The sequence below is a fragment of the Tauraco erythrolophus genome, chromosome 1, assembly GCF_009769465.1.
Source record: "Tauraco erythrolophus isolate bTauEry1 chromosome 1, bTauEry1.pri, whole genome shotgun sequence".
In the NCBI taxonomy this organism is placed as follows: Eukaryota; Metazoa; Chordata; class Aves; order Musophagiformes; family Musophagidae; genus Tauraco; species Tauraco erythrolophus.
Window position 1 is genome coordinate 9,029,131 of NC_141465.1, and position 18,769 is coordinate 9,047,899.

The following is an 18,769-nucleotide window of genomic DNA, read 5'->3' on the forward strand; positions in this document are numbered from 1 at the left end:
CTGAAATACATACATTGAAGAAGACACTGAAAAAATACCCGAGAACATACTGTATCTACTCCTTGGTAACATGATGCCATTGGATATTTTACACAATTAAGGAAACAAATGCAGTAGCATTAAAAAAGGAAAAGTATAATGCATATTTTTAGACTGTACTTTTCAAAACGACATGATTTTTTGAAACCAGAGAACACCACCTTCTCTTTATCTTCTAAAATGTCCTTTTTTTTTCAGCATGCACTCACAAATGGAGAATACTTTTACTGCAGTTACTTCTAAAAAACTTGATGCTGCAAGGTGGCTTATTACCTGAGGCCACGTACACGAGTGTGTGCACATCTACATGTCCATAAATACATAAGGCATGGTCTCACATACACGTATACACGCACACAGGACCCCATTGCCACCTTTGATGGCAATTAATCTTGTTTTAAAGAGCTGCCATTATTGCAGGGCTTTGGAATGCCCGTTGTGAGGGTCACATCCTCTGCATCGAACACCTCACTACATGCATCTCAAAAACGACCTCAGCATGACAACAGAAGCAGATGACTCCCGGTGGGTTTAAACTACAGAAGCCACCTTTGCACCCAGAATATACAGAATGTGCAACACTTCCAGGCTTCGAGAACCATCCTAACATCTTTCATTAACAATTCAAAATCAGTTTCTAATACCACAAGTCACACTCTGCCCTGAAATTTTGCTTCAAATGCTACGCACTGGTCAAGACATTGCAGTACGATCTAATCCCTAACAAAGTACTTAAACATTGATGAGCACTTTGAATATGTTGGAGTTTATGCAGAACTAATAAAATACAAAGACCAATATTTCCCTCATGCTTTTTACCTGTCTTCATGTTATCAACTATTTTGGGGCACTTGACATACAGAGCATTCTTTAAAAAGTTCTTTAGTATTTTTTAAAACCGAAAGTAGAACACTAACCTGTAAATACACATACGCAGTTTAGCAAAACAAAACCTTACGTTGTGTTTCTGCAGGCTCAAGATGAAGTTATAGGAGTACTTAAGGCGGAAAAAATTGACTTGGCTTTGCTTGAAGCACAATACGGCTTTGTTACTCCCAAGAAGGTGTTAGAGGCCCTCCAGCGAGACGCTATTCAAACAAAGGCTGAGCAATGGCAAGAAGATATCTACGAAAAGCCTATGGGAGAGGTACGAATGTATAATTGATATTTAACCACAGTTCCCACCAAATTCAACAGAAAATATCTCACTGACTTCAGGGAAAGAAAGCAAATGAGCTCTAAACCTGGAATCTAACATGAGTGTAAGCGACAGCAGAACAAAGTCCCGGGTCCAGTGGGGTACCTAATAAAAACAGGTATCTAATGATGCCCATTCATACTGCACACTGGAGGTGTTAAACACAGACAGACTGATTCTGCCGAACTCAAACTCTCACAATCAGCCATCTATTTTTGACACCGTCGTCTTTTGTTTCCTTTCTATTATCCAAATTCACAAACCATACCAACAGCTGCCTCCTCGCTGGTCTCAATGAGGCCATCTTACTGCTGGCTGCTGAAGGCCCATTCGGCAGGCATGGCACAGCTGTCTACCTTTACATATCCCAGCTCCCACTAATCCTGAGGAAGTCACGGGTATACTTGGTTTGAGCAGTTACTGTAATGAACTGTCATTAGAAACTTCACCCAGGCAGAAATCTAATATTCTCACATTACACCTAAGTAACCTAGTTTAATTACACGGCAGCAGCAGCCATAGTTTCTGACTAATATTATCTGAATTTTACTTCTGACCTGCACTGCAGATCACTCGATATTAAAATCCCTTCATACCAGAATATGTGGGGTTTTTTTCCCCAAGAAAGTGTCTCTTCTTGACTTCAGGTAAACATTTTTGAATACGCTGCTCAGTATAGAAAATCACCATAAAAATAAAAGCAGAAATTATGAATATAATTCTTCTACCAAGTGTTTTCCAAGCTTTCTGAACAGAAATGTACCTAAGGATACAGAGTTCATTTCAGAGAAAATTATGCCAGGCAGAAGGTCAACACTCATTTCAGAGGCTCAGAGGTTAAAATCTCTGGCTATAATCTGAAACAGATAAAGTTCAACTGTGAAGGTTAATTTATTTTAGAACATTGTGGCATTATGTCATAGAAACTTTGAGCACAAATGGAAACGATTTGAAGAGAAGTCCAAAAAAGTTTGAAAACCTAAGTTTAGCCTGTTACTTTACATAAGTTTATACATGCTTTTTCCTTCTTACACTTAATGGCAGAGAAAGGATTTCTAACACCGCTGGATTTGGCAATTCCAAAAGGCAAAGGTAAACATCTTGAGAGCAACTGAAAGGCTAGAAGGACCACTGGCACTTCGTGTATCTTGGTAAACCAAAGGATGCTGTAATTGGCAGGCATTCCACAATTTCAGTTTCAAAATCCTCCCAAATAAAATCAGAGATCCATTTAGTTTTTGTTTGTTTTTTTTTAAACATGTATAAAAACCAAGGGAGAGGCAGCCACAAACTATGGGAATCAACCAGTTACATTCCCCCTTTGCTACCATGACAATGTACCTTTGTATCTGCCTATGAAAATCTGCTCACTCAGTTCCTCTAGAGCATGTATGTCTCACTCTTGACAATTTAGCTTTGTAGCCCTGAAAACAGGGAATCTTCCCAAAACTCAGCTGAAAATACAGTGAATTTCAGAAGGTCCTTTAACGTTCTTTCACAACTCAGTCATCCATCCTAAACTTTATGAAGTTTCTTGGTAAACTTGGTGAAGAACATAGTGGGAAAATTTGGTGACGGGACAGCTTTACTCACTAGGAACAGGATTCACAGTGAAGAAATGTAGCAAAATATAAAACAGTAGTAATATATCTTCCTCTACAAAACCCATCAGGAGCATGACAGACCAAAACCATGTCTTCCTTGGCTATGAGGAGATTTTTATTTTTTTGGGGGGGATGCAGAGAGTTTTTTCAGCCAAATTTGCTTTACAGGTATTTCTTTCTGCCACCTAAGCAGATAAGCTTACTCTTACTCCTCACACTTGAGGATACAATAAATTGTTTTATGTCTAAAGAGGCTTAAAAGAAAAGAAAAGAGACTATTATTTTGGGTTTGCTTCTGTCTGACACAAAGGCCTGAAAAGGTTTTCCCTTTTTGCATGGTTTATAAATTCAGATTGAATCAGTTGTTCATGAGAAAATCTGGATTCAGATCAATTGCCACTTCTCTTGAACAGAAGATGAATGGTATTCAACATTCCAGTAAATACAGAAAAACAGCATAAGAACTGTTTTCCCAGATTCAAAAATAAACAAGTATTTTTTAAGAAAGAATAAAAAAAAACACCGGAGAAGGTGATGTGGGAAGATAAAGTGGAAAATACTGCAGAATTTATGGTGTCTTTTTCTCATGTTTCAAACCTTCATGGAATTAGAAAGTCAATTCTGGTTTCCAACTCTCCCCAGCTTCCAATAACAAAGATAAAAAAACCTGTCGCCTCACTGTTTGAAATGTGATGAACAACACATCCTACCACTTTGAGAACTACTGAAAAGCTGCAAAACTAGGAGAAAAGCCTATATTCTGCATCCACCAAGGATAATTCAAAACTGAATCCATTTTTTAAATCCCAGTGACAATCAACCGTTGGAAAGATGCATCCTCATTGGCCTTTTAACAAAGTATATCTGATTGCATCCTCACAATGTCTCAACAAGTGTTGGTCACAACTTTCAAACAGCAGCTGTAGGGCACCAATAAGTCACAGTCACAGGAAAAGACTCAAACAATAACATTGAAAACGTGGCACTCAGGAAAAGCAGATCAACACATTTGCATGGAAATCTGCCTCAACTAGGGCTGAAAAAGACAAGGAAGGAACTGCTCCCATAATCTGCAGTAATCCTAAACTTGAGATTATACGTTATAAACAATGACCCTGAGGATATTATTAACAGGAATAGTATTTGACTAAACTTTGGTTAAAGAAATGTAACTAACCTGGGTTTTATTCTGGCCCTGCACCAAACACAAAACAGTCTAAAAAGAAAAAGATTAAAAGTTTGGTTCCAATGTAATGGAAATGAGACACACCATCCTAGTTTGATTTCAGACATGAGTTGGTAGCAAAATGTATTTAAATGTTTAAATTCCTGTGAATTTTTAGCTTGCTGAACTATTCACAGTTACGTAAGACCATGCCTCTTATTTTCCATTGTATTGTACAGTACGTTCAAGCATTAGTTCTAAGAAAAAAAGCCCATCTGGTTAGCCAGAATAAAACAACAAATCACTTAATTAAGATTTTATCACTTTGATTTTCAACATAAGACATTTATACTGCTGCTTATTAGTCCTCTGTGGTTTTTAGCCAAGAACTGAATAAGCTGAGCAAACGTGTGTGTGTACATATAAGTGGATATTTCCGCACGCGCGGATTTAGCATTTGGACAGAGTAATTGGAGGAACCAGGGGCTGCTGGAGACGGCTCCTGTGAGAAGATCTCACACTAGCAGGGGTTCACATGACTCCTCTCTTTTCTCTGCTGGATACGTGGGACTCAGCCACAAGATCTCACAGGGAAAACGCAAGAGTCAAATTTTCTCCCCAGGGAAGTGTCCTTATCTCATACACAGACACAACAGAGCTTCCAAAGACAACACACAGAAGTGCAGCAATCCAGGACCAGACTCTACTCCACTTGGTCCTGCAGGGAGGGAGAGGCATACTGCACACACAAGTGTCAGAAGGCCAAATGCCCATATCCACTAAGCAGCTTACATGCAGATCTCAAGCATCTGCATTAACTGTGATGTAGGATCTGCTGCCTCTGCAATTCTCTTCTCCATCATCCACCTGTACTAGGAGACAGGCCCAGCACCTCTTCCCTTCTCTTCCAAGTGGAATCCCAAACTCTTGCTCTCCACTTTTTCCCCCAGCCACAAAAGCCAGACAACAGCTGCCAATGTGCCTGGTAGAACTGATTTGACAGCATCCTTGAAAAGAAAAAAGAAACCTATCTTCTAATCTGGGCAACAGGAGAAAACTGCAACACGTAAACAGCCTTGTTGCAGCAGCTTATTTACTTGTCTCTCATAGGCTTTCACGTAAGCAGGTCTCCCCAGGACACTACTGTTCTTTTACCCACTTTCAGATTCCTCGTTCCCCCTCCCTGCCTTGAATTCACACCTCTCCCATTCCAAATACCAGTTTGTAATCCAAACTGCCAGTCTCAACACTGACAAAATCACAAAAGTGAAGTGAAAACACTGGCATTGCTCACTGAGAACTGCAAAACAAAAACCTGGAGTCACTATCTTTCTTCTTGCATACTTGCTGCTTGGATTATCACTTGAATCAAACTCTCTGAGCCATTCAACAAATACTCTATAGAGCAAACAAAATATACTGAACCCATAAAACACCGACAGCAGGTCCCACACACTTCCCACCCAACGGCGCAAAAGCAGGACTGTTTTCTATTTGGTTAGTGTTGCCTGCGCTGAGGACTAACTCTTATCTCCATCAGGCATTTATATGATTGGAAACAAGAACAATTTCATTTATAATCAGCTTGTAGCCAGAAATTTCAATATTTTCTCACAATTGCAATTTAGACATCCTCTCAGGTGCTTACATCTACTTTTGAAGCGGTGGTCCAATCCATACAAATGCATCACTTTACTCTCTTATCCCCATCCATGCAGAATCCCTGCCAAAAGAAATCCGAAGTTCACACCTCTGCCTTCTTCCCCACCTGACCTCGCACTGAGGCCCCAGACTAGCAAGCACGATCACACAAGGCCGATGCCCACTTCGTATCAGCTTAAGTAAGACAGGGCCACAGCTGCAAAAGGCACCACATCTAAAAACGGGAGGCAGGTCACTGTCCAAGAACAGCAGATGTTCACCTGACAGCACCACCTTTAAAAGGGAGAGGATCAGAGACTCAGCTGGTGGTGCTTCATGCATCTGTGCCATAGTAACCCTTCAAGATCTTGGAGGAGAAGGAAGGTCGATAAAACACACTGAAAATTCTCTCATTCTGGCGAGCTAGCAGCTAAACAAAAGATTTTAAAATTTGGAATTTCCACTTCTGGTGGAAGAAGGGAGAGAGTGGAGAAATTGAAAAGGGTGAATTTTCTGCCTTTAAAGGCAATTCATTTCTCAACCTCTGTAAAAGACACAGAAAATACAGCCAAGAGATGACTGTATAAGGTGGCACTTGGTAACTGATAAAGGTCGCATATGCAAGGGTTTAGGTATAAAACGTTTTCCCAAAAGAGGGCCTACTTTAGGATCATGATTCCAAAAAGCATTAACCTTGCTGGTGTGAAAGTGTGCAGATTATGAGGGAACAAGATGAAAAATATCTTAACAACCTCCTGTAAGAGCATCACAAAACAGTCAAAAAGGAGTCCTAGGTTTTTTTTCATTTTTTGATCACACATGAGATGTCGCAACAGAAAAGGCACTCTCTAACATCATAAGCAGAAAGAACGGGCAATTTTCAAAATGGTCCACATTTCTGTTGGAATATTTTGGACTCAAACCATGTTCAAAGTCTTGTCAATAGTTCCTTTTTTTATTCAATAGTTTTTTTTTATTCATAGTAGTGTCACCAAAAAAGTTAACAATGATTTTGGAGAAACGTAAGAGAATATATAAAGCTTAAAAAGAAGCTGAGGTAAGCAGGGGGAGACTTGGAAGCCTATGTAGAAATTGAGGATATTCTCACTCATTTAAGAAACTCATGTTTAAGCATTCCAGCTCTTCCTGTCATTGCTTCTATCGGCAAAACTGTGAATAAACATGAGGAAAACACAATTAATCATACTCCTTGGAATTAAATTGTCCAAAATAAGCAGTGGCCTTAAGAATTTGAAGCCCCAGTGTTTCTTGCGGCACATGAAATTCCTTGTGGAGAAAACGCTGGAGAACCAGAACCAGTCTTGCTTCCCACACTGCCCATTTGTGAATTCTTTCCTATTAATAAAGCACAGCAAAGCAGCTTGACCTACTAGAATAGACTGTGGTTAAAAAGAGGCACTGTGCTTTGAGCTCAAAATTTCTCTGTTCCAAAAAGTATATGAGGATATCTGTGTTGACCTGATGAGGGAGGCAGTCTCCATAGGAGAAGGGGAATGAGCAGGGAGCAAAGATTCTCACCAGGACAGACTCTTTCCAGGTCTTCAGATGGCCTCCAGTGAGCACTCCTCAAACTTCAGCTAGATCAGTAACATCTAAGGAGGAAAACCCCTTCTGGTTTCATACACACACATAACTTGGTCACATACTGAATTCAAAATTACAAGAGAATCCTCAGAATGATGATTTTCTCTCAGTTAGTGGAAGTAATTTTGTTTAACAGCATAACTCCAGTGAACAGTTATGCCAATACCTCTGTGGTTTAAAAAACCTAAAAATTATTACCAAAACTTGTAATATTCAGAAGTTCAGCAGAAATCGTTGGGGAAGGGGAGGGAATTTGACATTCAAAGTGTGCTATAAAGGTGCCATCTGCAAGGTAAACCCCTTCACAACGTGTGAAATCTAAGGAACAAAACAGAAAATGCTGCTGTTAAATAAAAATACTTCCAATCATTTCAAAATGATTTCCAGAAACTTACTTATTATTCCAGAAAGCCAGAGCTATGCTCAGAGTAAGCATAAGAGAGAGAATTGTTTTCCACTCTTGGTTCTGTCATGGATTTACTGCAAAACCAGAGGAAAACTGCTTTTTTACCTACCTGCCTACCTTACAAAGACAAATCAATGCTCTCATTTCCTAAGCAGCTACAAATGAGGCAGCTATTTCTGTACAACCAAAAGTCAGTCTACTTCTGTGTAAAGCAAAGGCTTCTTCTGCCAAGACATCTGTTCTCTACCGTAATGATCAATGAGAAAAGCACAGCGCTGGGAACAGTAACTGTTAATTAGTAGCTGTTGAGGATCAGTCATGGCAGGAGGAGGAACAGAAAGTGACTGAGGAACCTGCAAAGCACTACTTTAACTTATTTTTCTAATTTGTCAGAATTAGACTGACAGAACTAAATAACCCTTTCCAAACAGATACAAAAGGACCCAGCCATTAGGCTATTACATGCATTTTATATCATTAAGCCTCTCAAAATCTTTCGTCAATGAAAGCCTGAGCAAGTAGGAGTTTCAAAAGACTTCAGGAATTTTTGCTTTTTTTTTCTAGCTTGATAAAGTTGTAGCGAAACAGAAAGAAACTCACAGACGAATGTTGGAGCAACTTCTAATGGTAGAAAAATCACACAGACAGACACTGTATGAACTAGAAGAAGAGAAGAGGAAGCACAGCAAATACATGGAAAAAAGTCATGAGTTTACAAACTTACTGGAAGAAGAACGTGAAAGGTAAGATTACCTCTTGCCACAGTACTAAGAAATACCTACAATTTAACATTACGTCTAAGGATCTGTCCACCTTCTTATTTTACATCCACTAAAAATTAGAAATAATTGCAGAGTTCTGTTTTGATAGTTCGGCTGTGAAAAAATGACTAATTACTCCTAAATAACAGTAGTATCTCCATCTTCATCAGTAGGTGAGGTAGCTCAAATGGTTGGCAGATTCTTCAGCACTGTGACAGGACGACAGGTATGTCACACTACAGAGAGTACAGGGAGATAGGCAAATGTGTCAAGTTACAACCAACATGAAGGAGGTGAACCTTTCAGCATGTTTAAGATGCTCAGTGTATACTGTAGGATGTAAGTAATGGAATATGAATTCAGGCATGCAGCCTTTGATAGCAGAAGAAAAAGACATGAGGAAAAGTAGGTGTTTGGACAGACCACAGAAACACAGACAGAGGAAGCAAAGGCATAGGATAATTTACAGAAAGCTTTGAAAATAAGAATGCCATAAAGTTCTCATATCAGGATTGGCATAACAACCATAAATCCAACTTTGTTTTTAAGTGTAACCTACAAGTGCTACAGCTTGTTTAAGCACAGTGTGAGAGTTTCAACACCAATTCTCACAAGAAGGATTAAGAAGAATTTAATGTTGTTTACTGTCTTTAAAAAAAGCCACTTTAAACTGTGGTTTCTCTAAATCTGCAGTAAAACTGAACACATACTATGGGGGGAAAAAAAAAATATCGAAGAACGTTTCCTACTCCCTGGATAGCTACTCCAGAAGATAGGAGAATATTGTCTCTGTTTCCTTTTGCTTAGGAACAGCTTCCAGATGGAAATGTTTGGGTGTGAGAACGTCAAGCCTATTCTAAACTCACATTATGCATAGATAATTCTTCTTCTGCTTCGCCTGTGTAACATCATGTTCCACGTATTTTGGCAGTGCTCACCCTTTGCACTACACCTCTCTCCTGCAAGTCTATCAAAGACAGCACATATGCTTCCCACCGAGTATGCAGCCAGACTCACAGATTGCAATTCAAGTGGCTGGGGAAAAAGCCCCTTTGCTTCTCAGAGAAACGTATGCAGATGCAGGCAGGCACAGGCACACATAGAAAAGCGCAAAGGCTGCCCACAAGGCCCAGAACTGACTTTTTTCTCTAAGAACTGTTTTTGTGAAACATTATCACATCAGGAACCAAAACCTGAGATGAATGGAAGTTTTCACGTCTGCTGTCTTTTTCTCAAAAGCTCGAGACACTCAACTCAGAGACAGGGCTGAACAACTACAGTTGCTAAAAGCGGCAAAATGTTACATCAGACACATATGCTCACACAGCGTGAAAAGCTGCACAGAAGGAAAGACGAAGCACCAAAGTCCCTGCCCCTCCTCCATATTCCCCCCAGGAAGGCTATAAAACATTTACCACCATTATCTGCAACATTTAGTCTATCTGCCTGGAAAAAGGGGTGGGGGGAAATATGGAGGTGCCTAATGATTCCTTAGAGGATGTAATAATAGATTTCAGATTAAGTCTCAATTTTTGTATTTTCTTTGGAGGACATATTTTATGTGGAAAACCTTAAGGGGGTGTGATGTCACATGTTGAGCTGATTCCAAAATGTTTGCCAAGTAATGTCGCCATCAAGATCTCCATGCAATTGCTTGCCATAATAAAAAAAAAACCCAAAGCAAAACAAAAAAAAACCCACCACCACCACCACAAAAAAAAAACCCCAAATGCACCACCACCAAAAAAACCCACAACCAAAAAAAGTTCAGTAAGTTAAGGCACAGCACTTTCTACATTAGCCTGCCTGACTTGACATTCAGAACACACACTCACATGCAGCAAAGTTACCTTTTCTTCCATTTCAAAAACCTTAGGCCAATTTAAATCTTCTCAGGATGTGAATTTTGCATTTAGATTAAGAACAAACAGAACTCTAGGAAAAGTTTCGTACATAAAGCAATGCCAAATGAATTTTTGCTTCCCTCCCAATTCAATTAAAAAAATATTCAGAAAAGCATTAAGAATTCGTCAATGAACTTTCTTCTTTTTCAGCCAGAAGCAGTATTATCTTCCAAGTGCAGAAGGGTACATAACACTACTAACAGTATCGCAGTTCCAAAGCAAAATCCTGAACTTCCATTGATTTAGTCAAAAAAGTGTTTTGCTTTTATCAAAAAGCAAGGTGACAGTATATGCTAAAGATATCCCTGAAGAGTATAGAATGCATGCAAGCCAAACAAGGTACATGAATAATACGTGATTATGTGATCAAAATGAAAACAACTTAGATGTTGTGGGACAGTGATGCTGAAGCACTACAAACTCCTCTTGACACCAAGAATAAAGAAACTATCAGTCAGATCCAACTCTTACATATGACTCTGACTATATTTTCAAAAAAGGAGGAGGGAAAGCATTTCCTCTTTCTTACGTACATGCTCACGAAGTATAGAACTGAAGAATTCTTAAAGGAAAATTTTAGTGATGAACTAACTTATCAGATGATCACGTTTCATAAAAACTAAGTCTCCAAATCTAGGGCCTTTCTGCCACCTCACTCTCTCCATACATGACATTTCTCATTAAAAGAGCCAAATCACATGTTTGGATCATGCAAAATATTAGCAGCTTTCACTGACTCAGTAAAAACCCTTCATCGTTACCATTCGAGAACTCCTTCGGCTTCATAGCAAGGCAATCAGACTAAGTTTGGCCTCAGCAATTGTACATCATCAGATCTGGCAGTTCAAGCTTATGACAGGACTAGTGACAGCTTTCTAGATAGGAGAATTGGATTAGCATTTAACATTAACCCTTTAGGCATTTTATGCGTTTTTCTTGTTGCCCACCAAAACTAATCCTCCATAGTCTTGCTGTAGTTAAGACACAAAGATTGGTTTTCCAAACTGAAGAGTCTCAACACTTAGCAACAGACATTTACCCGTAAAAGAATGATAAAATCATGCTACTATCATTATATTTATTCATCATCAGTCATTTGTACTTCTAAAGCATGGAACCACTGACAAACCCCTATCTGATAAGGAACAGTTTTGTGGAGAAAAGGAGGCTGATGGCGATAACCGGGATAGGTCCTTCCTGCACTTCAACATGAACTGTACTCTGTATGTGTGCAGATCAGACAGGAACACACAGACAAACTACACATGCATGGTATGGTACTAGACCAAGTCTAGAAGGGAAAATTTTATTTTCTTGCTGGAGCCTAAAGAAATAGCAGCACTCAAACTCACAGGAACCTAAAAGAACTCCAGGAGTTAGATACAGATACTACTGGGTGCACCTGAAGAACCACAGTATTGGATAAATGTACCTACTTGTCCAAATACATTTATTCACATTCTATATTCTAGCAGTACAACTAAATAATAAAGGCTGCTATTGTAGAAACATTTTACAAACAAAAATATGAGACTAGAAGGTTTTCCAGATGTGCATCTTCCTACTTTGAAAACACATAGCATATGCATGCAAGTATTTACGCGTTTACATATTACTCTCCAGGCCACATAGAACAAAGAAACAAAAGAGTAAAATACTAAAATGATCAGCACTTACACAGCCCCTCTCCTCTGCAAATCTCAAGGAGTTTTAAATATTACATAAGTACGGTTATTCCCCATTTTCTGAATCCAGGAAGGTATGAGTGAAAGAAACCAGTCACAGGTACCTTGGAATACAAGCATTAAACTGGAGGAAAGGAAGAAATCTCGCTATGTGTAGGTGTGTTCCATCTTCAAACTGTCTATATACTATATAGACTCCCAACTATTCAAAGAGAAAAGATTTATTAGGAACATTCATGGGTTAAATAAGTGAATGTTGTTCAACTGGACAGAAAAAAATAGTGGTTTGCTAATAAGCAACGTAAATAGATTTTTAAAGGCAGTTATGAAAATTTTGCTCACAGGAATTCAAATACTAGCACAAAACTTTGCACGTTGGTATAGCTGCAATAAATAACATCTTTAGTTTGGGGATCACCTACTAAGATGAGTTGGGTTTTTTTTCTACACAGAGGAAAGCCATCATAAGTTTTGGGTTCAGCTCTGAATTCACACTCACAGAGGTCATATAGAGAATGTAGTTCAAAAAAGAAAACACCATTGTCTACATATAATATAATTGTAACATTTCCTAAAAGGAAACTTACTCTTTATGCTCTAAGCAAGACAAAAAACCTAAGCCAGCCAAACAACCTCTATTCCACTGTATCAGACACTTCTTCTTAAAACGACAAGTAAAGGACATTTTCAGTGTTAAGATAAAAGTTTTTAATCTGAGGAGTGAGCATACACAAAGCATTAAGAATGGAACCTAACCTGCAAAAGTCTCACAACTGTAGTCTTTTAGTCTTTCTCATTCAATAAAACACACTAAAAAACTCTGCTTGTTGCTCCAACTGCTGCCCTCCTCAAGGTCAGCCAGTCAATATGATGCCCTGTTGAGTGAATCAGGCTACAGGGCTCTCTGGAGGTCTCCAGCACGACCTGCTGAGTGCAGGGCTAACTTCACAGTCAGATCGGGTTGCTCAGACCCCTGAGTCCAGCTGACTATTGAAGATTCCTAAAAGACAGCGATTCTCTTGGCTGCCTGGGCTCCTGATGCAGTCTTTGCCATCCTTACCAGGAGACTCTTTCCCTCAGCTTTGTTGTAGGCATCATTCTGGTGTGGCTTCTGCCCCATGTTCAAATGAAAGTGCTCTCATTAAAGGCTCAATAACTTCCCTTCTTACAAACCTCTGAACCTAATCCATCATCTTCACTGTCTCTGATCTTTTGGCTTTCAGCACTTCCTTGCAATCTTACCCACAGAGTTTCTGTGACTCCAGCTGGACTCATTTCTCTAAGTATTTCCACAGTGTACTGAGAGTTGGAAGCTTCTCACTGTCCACCTGTATCTACTCTGTCCTAGGACCCCGCAGGTCTTATTTTTCAGGTCTTCTCTCTACCCATCCAGACTCTGTGCTTCTCCTAACTGAAACTCAAAGCCAGCCATCATCTCTATGCTGATGACTCAAGTCAACTCCAACAACCACCACCACAACAACAGATCTCACTGTTTGTCAGCAACTTGCCATCATCCCCAGCTCCACGAGACTAGAAGGGAATTCAGTCTTTTATCGCCCTGCTCTTCGCTTCATCCTTAAGACTCTTGAATACCTCAGTTCTTAAAACTAGGGTAACAGACACACTGCTTGTCATTCAGCCTGGCATACCTAGGCACATTTTCTACCTGAGCCTTTCTACATTTAAGTCTCAAATTCTTCTTCACAGCACCTCCAAAAAAAACCCCCAAAATCAAACCCAAAAACCAAACAACCCACAAAAACCCAAAATATATCCCACACTAATAAACCAAACATATGTTTCTGTCCATCCAGGGCCTTTTCCAGGCCCTCATTTCAGAAATATTATTTTATCATTTCCACATTAGCTAATTCACTCCTCTGTCTCTTCGCTGAATGCACTCTCATTACTGCATTAAGGCTATGTATTCCCTCTTGTGTACCTTTACAGCACACTCTTACTGTCCCAGGCTAAACAACACGTTAAAAACATATCAAAATTAAACCATATTATGTTATAATATTGCTCAGGTATGGAGTAGGTAAGAACTGTGATTTCATAAAACTGAGCACTCTAGGTTAAGTGGTTTGGTTGGGTTCGGTTTTTTGACGTGACGGTTAAAAGTAATTGCTCCACACAGAGGGTGAAGTGAGCAACGCTTGAAAACTCGAACAGGGCATCAAGAAGAGAAGGAACCATGTTGGCGAAAAGGCAAAGCGTGTTAGTGTGCTGCCAGCGTAACATCGCTGTACTTTGATTCTGACATATTCACACACTGGAATAACAATGTATTGCGTGCCTAGCTCTGGAAAAGTCAATCTTCTATAACAGTGGGTATAATTAATATTTGCTGGTTTTCTTAATGAAGTCAATTAAATATTATAAGAAGCAGGATCTTATCTCTATAGAAAGCTACAGTAAAAATAAACCCTGTTGACTTATTTATTCTCCATGTGTTAGCAGCAGTTTTTAATTTCATGCACACTGAACTATTGTTGTAGATTGCATTGTACTCAAATGCAATCATTTCCTTTTAGCTCTCTGGCAATGAGTTACATATATTACATATGCCTGAGACTATGTCTTGCAAGTTGTGAAACGGATGCCAGATCTCTGTCCGTTTGACCTTTTCCATGGGTATCTAGCACTCTGTAGGTGAATAAGAGAGACCCACCACAAGCAAAACCTTAGCGTTCTTACTCTGCATGACACCCCAACGGGACAGACCCACTAATAACACCTCTGAGGCACGAAGAAGGACTCAAGGAAGTGAGGTATACAGGTTAACGACCCCATGCTTGTACGTGAACAACTATGTACCATTGCACCACATCACTTTCAACAGATGGTGTGAAATCAAACCCTTGTCAAAATTTGAGGATTCAAAGATTTCTGTAACAGTTTCTGTGCATAGTGGAGGGTTAAAACGCTTTATCTTAAAGTAAATAAATTAATAAAATCCAGGTTAACAAAGGGGTTAAAAAACCCCAAAACTGTTAAATAAGGTTACATTATGCTTATTCAAAGCAAAGATTAAGAATAAATACAAATAGAAACAGGGCTTTCAGCTCAGTGTTAACACAACAGAGAAATTCTCTAGATCCATGGTGCAATTCTAAATTATTTCATCTACTGTATCAGCAAGCAGATGCAAAATCTAGGTGATAGACATTTCTCATACAACTCCACTAACACTGGTGGAATGCCAGAGGCTCATGTTTAATTTCTCTAAATTCTGAGCACGTAAGATGTCTGTTCACTGCTTCAGGCACACTGTCATGACTACCAACTGATACTATCATTGTGTACTTTGAGGCCAGGGAGGACACAATTCAAAACCTTAGTCAAACAACGTTCTCTTACACTGCTACCCCCTCTCCCCTCATGAGCAGGGAAAGCAATGGCCGTTGCCATATGCCCTCTTTGCAGAAGGGTGTAAATTCTCCTGAAAGGGATGATCAGGGAAAACCATGCTGGTGGTAGCTCTGGTCAGCACTTTCAACCGTAGTGTCAGAGCTCAAAGGGAAAGATGATCTTCCTAAGCTGGCCAGTCTCAGAATATTTATGGCTCTCGAAAACCAACACCAACTCCGTATACTCTGTTTGGAACCTAACCAGTGACCAGCGTGGACGATGAAGCACTGGCCAAACATGCTCATGGTGAGGCGTTGCTCTCAGTAATGGGGCACTCGCTGTAGTCACCAATTTACATTTCCAAATAAGACTGAGTGCACTGCTCCATGTGCAGCACAGCATAACTAGTCTAATCATAAGCAACAATAGAAGGGGATGACTGCACCAAGGTCTGTGACCAAAAAAAGACATGGTGCTCTTCTGATTCAGTGCAGGGTGGGGCTGTGAGAGAGGGAGAAGTTGGCACAGGATTTTGTAACCGGAGTTTGAAAAGAAAACACACAACATCAGAGAGAAAAATCTATAAATCGTTCTCTGAGATAGAAAGTTTGACATTATCGTAAGTTTCCGGAACAAACCATTGCTATGGGAAAAGTTATACTCCTGTTCAAGTGTGGAGGAGGAGAAGACTCAATGAAGTTAAGATCTTTCTCGTGACAGAAAAATTGAAGTGACTTATATGCACTATAATTAGTTTCATATCTTAAGAACAGGCAAGAGAAAATGGCCGTGAGAATTGAGAACGCAGGTCACACACCAGTTACCCAGACCTGCTCTCTAAACTCATAACCAGATTTCCCATGGCATTCTAGGGGCTCCAATGCACTTATGCCCAGCTACAAAATCTCTGAGCATTATATATCCATATGAAAAAGCATGCAAAGAAGACTGAAGCCATTTAAGAAAAATGTTACAGCCTCTGTCTCCTGGCTAAGACAGATAATTTTAAACAGAGAATAAACAAGAAAATCTGCAGCATTACATCTGTTGAGAACAGAGATTACTGGAAAAAATTGTTAAAAATAAACACCAAAATCTTCTCACATGATAATTTTGACTTTCGTGTAAGTACATTTTTTTGTTGTTGTTCCTTGAGTCTGAAATGCAGACTGTGTAACCTTTCAGGAAAACACTTGGACAAGGTAACACAGAACCTATTTAGTGTCCGAAGACTAAAAGTGTGAACACATTGCAAAAGTATGTTCAATATTTGAATTTTTCAGCTGAGAAGTTTAGAAAAAAGCCACAGAACATGTATAAATTCAGAAATAAACTAAAAGGTCAAGAGGGACATCTGAACTTTCATTTTTAAAATTTCTGGTTTGGACTCCCATATGTGGGGGACAGGACAGGTGGATAGCTCACAGTAGAAAATGGGAGTAATAGGAAGTAGATACAAGAAAAAACATTTAATCATTTAGTCTCATCCCCAGCAACAGAGGGTTGTTCCCCAAACATACAGTCGACAATTTTGGTTTTTATTTCAAATGTTCAAAATGCAGAAAGGTCTCAGTCCCTGTAGAACTGTTTTATAAAAGCTGCATTGTCATTAACGAAATTATACTTTTCTACTCATTCCACAATTTATTCTTTTTAACAACTCAATACAGTCCTTCCTGATAGGATTGTTACTCTATTGAAGGATTTCCAGATACTTGGCTACGACTGAAAAAGAACCCTAAGGCACCCATTTTGGTCACACAGATCCAGCTGAGATCCACAGCAGATAAAACCCTAAGAGAGAGTTCGAGTGGCCTGCAGCAAGGCCTGCTGCTTAAAGACGATTCTGAATGGAGAACTGCCCACTCCCCTTTCGCAGTAGGTCTCAACTGCATAGCCCGTGGGATAAAAACAGGACAGAATGGCCCCTGCAAGGCACGATTTGAAGGAACTCCAGAGACGGAGCAGGCAGAGAGACTTAGCCAGTCCCTTCACCTCCCACAGAAAAGTTTGTGCCTGTGAACACAATGGGTAAAAGCTAGAGCTGGTACAGGCATACTGACAACAAGACAGCTCCAGCACTAAAGGCTCTTGAACCATCACTTTACATCAACAATATTAATTTTCAAGCAGGAAAAAAAAAAACAAACCAAAAAACAAAACCCAACAATAGCAATGGGGTCATTGTGATCAGGCTACTGAAAGGGGAGAGAAGTATTTTGCCATAGAAAAGTTTTATTCCCCTTCGAAATAGGAAATTAAAAGTGCCAAAGGGACAATAACACTGAAAATACCCAGGCAGATAACCGATTTGTCTGCCAAATTTGGCCTAGCATCAGTTGCCTTCTCCCAGACTCTACCTTTGCCAAGAGTGTTGGAGAAGAAGGGAAACTCACTGAACCCACAAACATGGTTGCTTTGAAATGAGCATATGAGCTTGACAAGATATACCTTGCACAGGTCTGCTCTATTCTCTGCCCAAGATACTCCTAGCAGCTTCAGCGGAGACAGCATCAGGTTATGGCACTAGAAAAGAAAATCACTAAAACCGTTTTTTTTGGAACAATGTCTCACTTACTTCCTTGCCAATACATTTCAGTTACAAGTTTCACTTGAAATTAGGAGAGCTGATTAAAAAACTGCAACTTGAACAGAGCTCTTCACTTTTAAAACCAGCCAGTCTTGCCTCTTCTACACTACTGGGAAATTCCTTAGTCTCAGCACTTTGATTCACAGTATCTTCAAGCCACTGGGGAAAGACACATGCCCAACAGACGTTATCAGGGTACAGGTAACAGAACAGCGGTTTTCTTGAATTATCCTTCCGTTTCAGTCAATCGTAATTGTTACCACATCACTTGCACTTCCTTACACGCAGTGCTAGTCTCCTTCCTTCTCACGACCTGAGAAAAAAACTGAACAAAATCAGACAATCCCACAGAAAAGGAAATAAAACTTAGCAGAAATAGAGACCGTGCACCCTCCTCTCCCTTCAGTTTGATTTGTATGCTAAGAATTTTAGGGTTATCGGGAAATTCTTAGCACTGTAAACCTTATTCTGACGTATACATTTATGACTACTAAGATGACTTTTAGGAATGTTCAGATCCTAAGATTTGCGTTTAAGTCATCAGGAAATTGCGACATCATTTATTCAGATGTTTAGACAAGATTTCCCATGTTCCTCATTTGAAAACTTTATTTTACATCCAACTGGGGAACTGAGAAGCAAGACACACTCCCTGAAGCCCTAAAATTCTCCCTTTTTTTCAATAGTCTTGCCAGCTAAACTCTGGATGTCTTTACGTTCTGTCAGACAGGAGAATGAGTCAGTCTGTCCCTAACTGGCCTTCTAAAAAGGAAATTGAGAAGTTTGATGACATATTTGGATAAACACACTCACT

At 39.6% G+C, this 18,769-nt stretch overlaps 2 protein-coding genes across 2 annotated transcripts in view; one reads left to right on the forward strand and one right to left on the reverse strand.

The window, feature by feature from the left end:
• The window catches only part of CMSS1 (cms1 ribosomal small subunit homolog), a 252,196-nt gene that overhangs the window by 163,361 nt on the left and 70,066 nt on the right, over positions 1-18,769 (reverse strand). The gene's annotated exons all lie outside the window — the stretch shown is intronic.
• Positions 1-18,769, forward strand: part of FILIP1L (filamin A interacting protein 1 like) — an 86,498-nt gene that overhangs the window by 2,482 nt on the left and 65,247 nt on the right. Inside the window, exons 2-3 of the mRNA XM_086623673.1 lie at positions 1,013-1,186; positions 8,223-8,401. Of these exons, the coding sequence (XP_086479799.1) occupies positions 1,013-1,186; positions 8,223-8,401 (353 nt within the window). The remainder of the gene's footprint in view (positions 1-1,012; positions 1,187-8,222; positions 8,402-18,769) is intronic.